Source organism: Sphaeramia orbicularis, chromosome 10 (assembly GCF_902148855.1).
Source record: "Sphaeramia orbicularis chromosome 10, fSphaOr1.1, whole genome shotgun sequence".
NCBI lineage: Eukaryota > Metazoa > Chordata > Actinopteri > Kurtiformes > Apogonidae > Sphaeramia > Sphaeramia orbicularis.
The window spans coordinates 34,308,914-34,312,625 of NC_043966.1; the positions used below are offsets into that span (position 1 = coordinate 34,308,914).

Below are 3,712 nucleotides of genomic sequence, written 5' to 3' on the forward strand. Positions count from 1 at the left end.
ATAATTCATGCATGAAAGGGTTAAAATATGCTGCATTCAAGTGTCAACCCTCCATCAGTTATTTATCCACCTTCAGCTCTGGAGTGCAAATGCAATTCTACTCTATCTCCATTAGGTGGCCTCAGCGACCCACTTGCACAACATGTTTGGCTGGTATCCTGATTTAGTTCTGTAACAAGCATCTTAGTTTAATTAAACTACAGCACAGAACAGATTTATTTGAAATTAAGAAGAAGGGTTATGTATTCTGGTGAGGATAGCAGTTTGGTTTAGTCTGCATTATGTTATTACCTTTATTATCTGCACTCTAATCCATGCATTGGAGTGTTCCCTATATACTTTGCTGTATATTAAACACTACAGCACAGTTGGTTGCCAAAGGGCCACAGTCACATGCTTTCCATCCTACCTCACTTTTTCTTGAATGGGACAACGTCAGCCCACTGGACTGAAACTGAACCGCCGGAACGCACAGTCTGTGGGATTTGGTCACAGACGCGCACTGAGAACGCACGGAGCAAGAACTGCACTGGATGGAGTGACATCTGAACCACGTTGCGTTTATTATTCATTTGTGATGTTGAGCCTCCTGTTGACATAGTCCGACTGTCGTGCGATTTGTTTTTTGACGGACACGGAGACTGGATGCCCTTAGGCTGGAATTTGCGCCATGGAGCTTTATGGAAGCAACGGGACAATTTTTCTTATAAAACAAAACCAAGCTTCGGCTGACTGTGTCTCATTATTTAAAAGGTGAGCGAGATGCCTAAAATAGAATGTTATAGACTCACAATTTTGATAAATATAGGTTTAGACTCATGCTTTTAGCTCAAGGAGATTTTGGATATTTATTTGGCATATAAGTAAATATAATCACAGCTTGGATAAAAAATAAATAAATTAAAGTATAATCAGTATTGGTGTGGTAGAAACAAATAATACAAATATCCCTGATGTTATGTAATTGATTTCTTTCCTCCCCAGAGCTGCTGATGACTTTAATAAGCTGACAGAGGATTCCTGAAATCACCGAGTTTGGGACAAATAAACAGGATAGAGCTCACATTCAGCCATTACACTAAGGAATTTCCACTTCCTCTTCAGCTCTGCAGCCCGGATGATGTCAAATCTAATCCACAAAGTCAAGGGGGCAAATGCCTGACCCAGGGGGAATTCACAACAAACATCTCAAGCTTCATCACATGTCAGAGGATACAATGATGGAGGAAGAGAAGGAGATGAAATGCTGGAGCAAAGACGCCTCCTAGATTCTACTATTCTGGATACGATGTAGCTCTAACCTTCAGCATGACATAACCTCACGCTCCCAAATCCACACATGTTCCAGGATGGATCTCATGAACTTTACAACTGTCATTGACAGCGGGTTTTTGGATGAGGCACCATCAAGCCGCGTCCTAACTGGGTGTTTCCTGTCTTTGCTCATTCTCACCACCTTGTTGGGAAACACTCTAGTTTGTGCTGCTGTCACCAAGTTTCGCCATCTGCGAACTAAAGTCACCAATTTGTTCGTGATCTCGTTGGCAGTGTCAGACCTCTTGGTTGCCATCTTGGTGATGCCGTGGAAGGCGGTGACAGAGATCGCTGGGTTCTGGCCTTTTGGCTCCTTCTGTGACACCTGGGTGGCTTTTGACATTATGTGCTCCACAGCGTCCATTTTAAATCTTTGTGTGATAAGTCTGGACCGTTACTGGGCTATCTCAAGCCCCTTCCGCTATGAGAGGAAGATGACACCCAAAGTGGCCTACGTAATGATCGGTGTTGCCTGGACACTGTCTGTTCTCATTTCCTTTATTCCGGTGCAACTCAACTGGCACAAAGCCCAGACTACATCTTACACCTCTGTCACTGGCTCCTCTGGCTCTCTGAGATCGAATGCTACATCCTACAGCCCCCCAGAAAACTGTGACTCCAGCCTGAACAGGACCTACGCAATCTCCACCTCTCTGATAAGCTTTTACATTCCAGTGGTCATCATGGTGGCCACCTACACCCAGATTTACCGCATTGCCCACAGACAGATCAGGAGGATCTCTGCCCTGGAGCGAGCAGCAGAAAGTGCCAAGAACAGACACGACAGCATGGGCGGAGGGTCCAGCATCGCAGAGTCCGAGAGCTCTTTTAAAATGACGTTCAAAAGGGAGACAAAGGTGCTGAAGACACTGTCAGTGATCATGGGGGTGTTCGTGTGCTGCTGGCTACCATTTTTCATCCTCAACTGCATGGTGCCCTTCTGTGAAAAGTCCAGCGGAGGGGAGGCGTTCCCCTGTATCAGCCCACCACCTTTGATGTGTTCGTCTGGTTCGGCTGGGCTAATTCCTCTCTCAACCCCATCATCTATGCCTTCAATGCAGATTTCCGCAAGGCCTTCTCCATCCTGCTGGGCTGCCACAGACTGTATCCAGGAGGCCACAACATGGAGACGGTCAGTCTAAACAAGAAATGACTCACGACTCTCTCACAGGACTGACTCATCCCTAATAAGAGTCCAAGCCGTCCTGCTGAGGCCGGCCTGATTGACTCCAAATGAGGACATTCCTCTTTGTGCTATATGTACCCATGTTTGCATCAGGCGAGTGGCCTTGTCTGACTCTCAGTGTGAGCTTGCCTGGTTTCCACACTGTCTTCAGATGGAAGGATCTCCCTTGACGATGCAAGGGGATTTGGGGATTGAGATTAAGTCTGTTTCTGTTGTACCAGGGAGCTGGGAGCACAGCGGTGCTGACACGCCCCTGGGATAGATAATCCCCTGACTGGGCAGCCTGCACCCTAATGCTGTCAGACACTGCTCTCTTCAATAGCATCACACACACGTACACAAACACAAACACTGTCAAAACAGGCTCCTCCAAATGCAGTGTAACTGCAGTACACAGCATTCTCACAACAGCAAACGACATGGCCGCAAATAGAAACGTTACTCATTAGGTTAACTTCCTGTGCAAGGATCAGTTATAGCGTCGACCTAAATCATGTTTCCACACAAATGAACCTGTAGGTAAACCACATCCACGAGTGACTTAGCATTAAAGCTAGAACAGAAACCAATTTGATTTTACATTCAGGCTTATTTCTGTCAATGTTGTGATTTTAGAGATTTGGAAACTGAAGTGTACTGGCATAAACATCAGACAGGACATTTTTTTTTTTTTTTTTTGGAGTTCATCCCAATGTCATATCATCATAACTTCAAATTTAGTCAACACACACCTGATAAATTATTTCTGTATCACTGCTTAGAGTGGTTTTATGGATGCGTCTCACATTACTTTGTGCCGCCTGTATTTTTCATAAACAGCAGCTGATGACCTCTTTTAAGGAAAAAGCAGAGACTGAAACAAAAAGGTTTGCTTGACTTGTGGTGTCTTGGAGTGTTGTGCTGGAATCGCAGCTTTAATCCATCTAATTATGTTGGAGTCCGTTCATTTTAATTTATTGATTAAAGTAAAACCATTAAAATATCTTTCTGGTTTATTACTGCTTGGGTCATTTTTTTTCTTTGTGGTTATGTAAACACTATAACCACAAAAGGGAACTACACAGTCATAATACAGTGACATTTGACAGAGTAATAATGTGCAAGGGTAAGATTATTAAAGTCACCTCTGGGTACATAAAAACCAAGACTAAATTAATTTGTTCAAATCCAGTGAAATAAACTGAATTTTATTTATGGTGCACAATAAACAGT

At 43.9% G+C, this 3,712-nt stretch overlaps 1 protein-coding gene across 1 annotated transcript; it reads left to right on the top strand.

Moving 5' to 3' along the window:
- Window positions 1–237: 237 nt before the first annotated feature.
- On the top strand, window positions 238–3,498 carry LOC115427449 (D(1) dopamine receptor-like). Its single transcript, XM_030146004.1, is given in 3 exon segments — window positions 238–753; window positions 985–2,295; window positions 2,298–3,498. Coding segments are annotated over 2 exon segments (1,116 nt in total). The 5' UTR covers window positions 238–753; window positions 985–1,349; the 3' UTR covers window positions 2,468–3,498.
- Window positions 3,499–3,712: the final 214 nt, after the last annotated feature.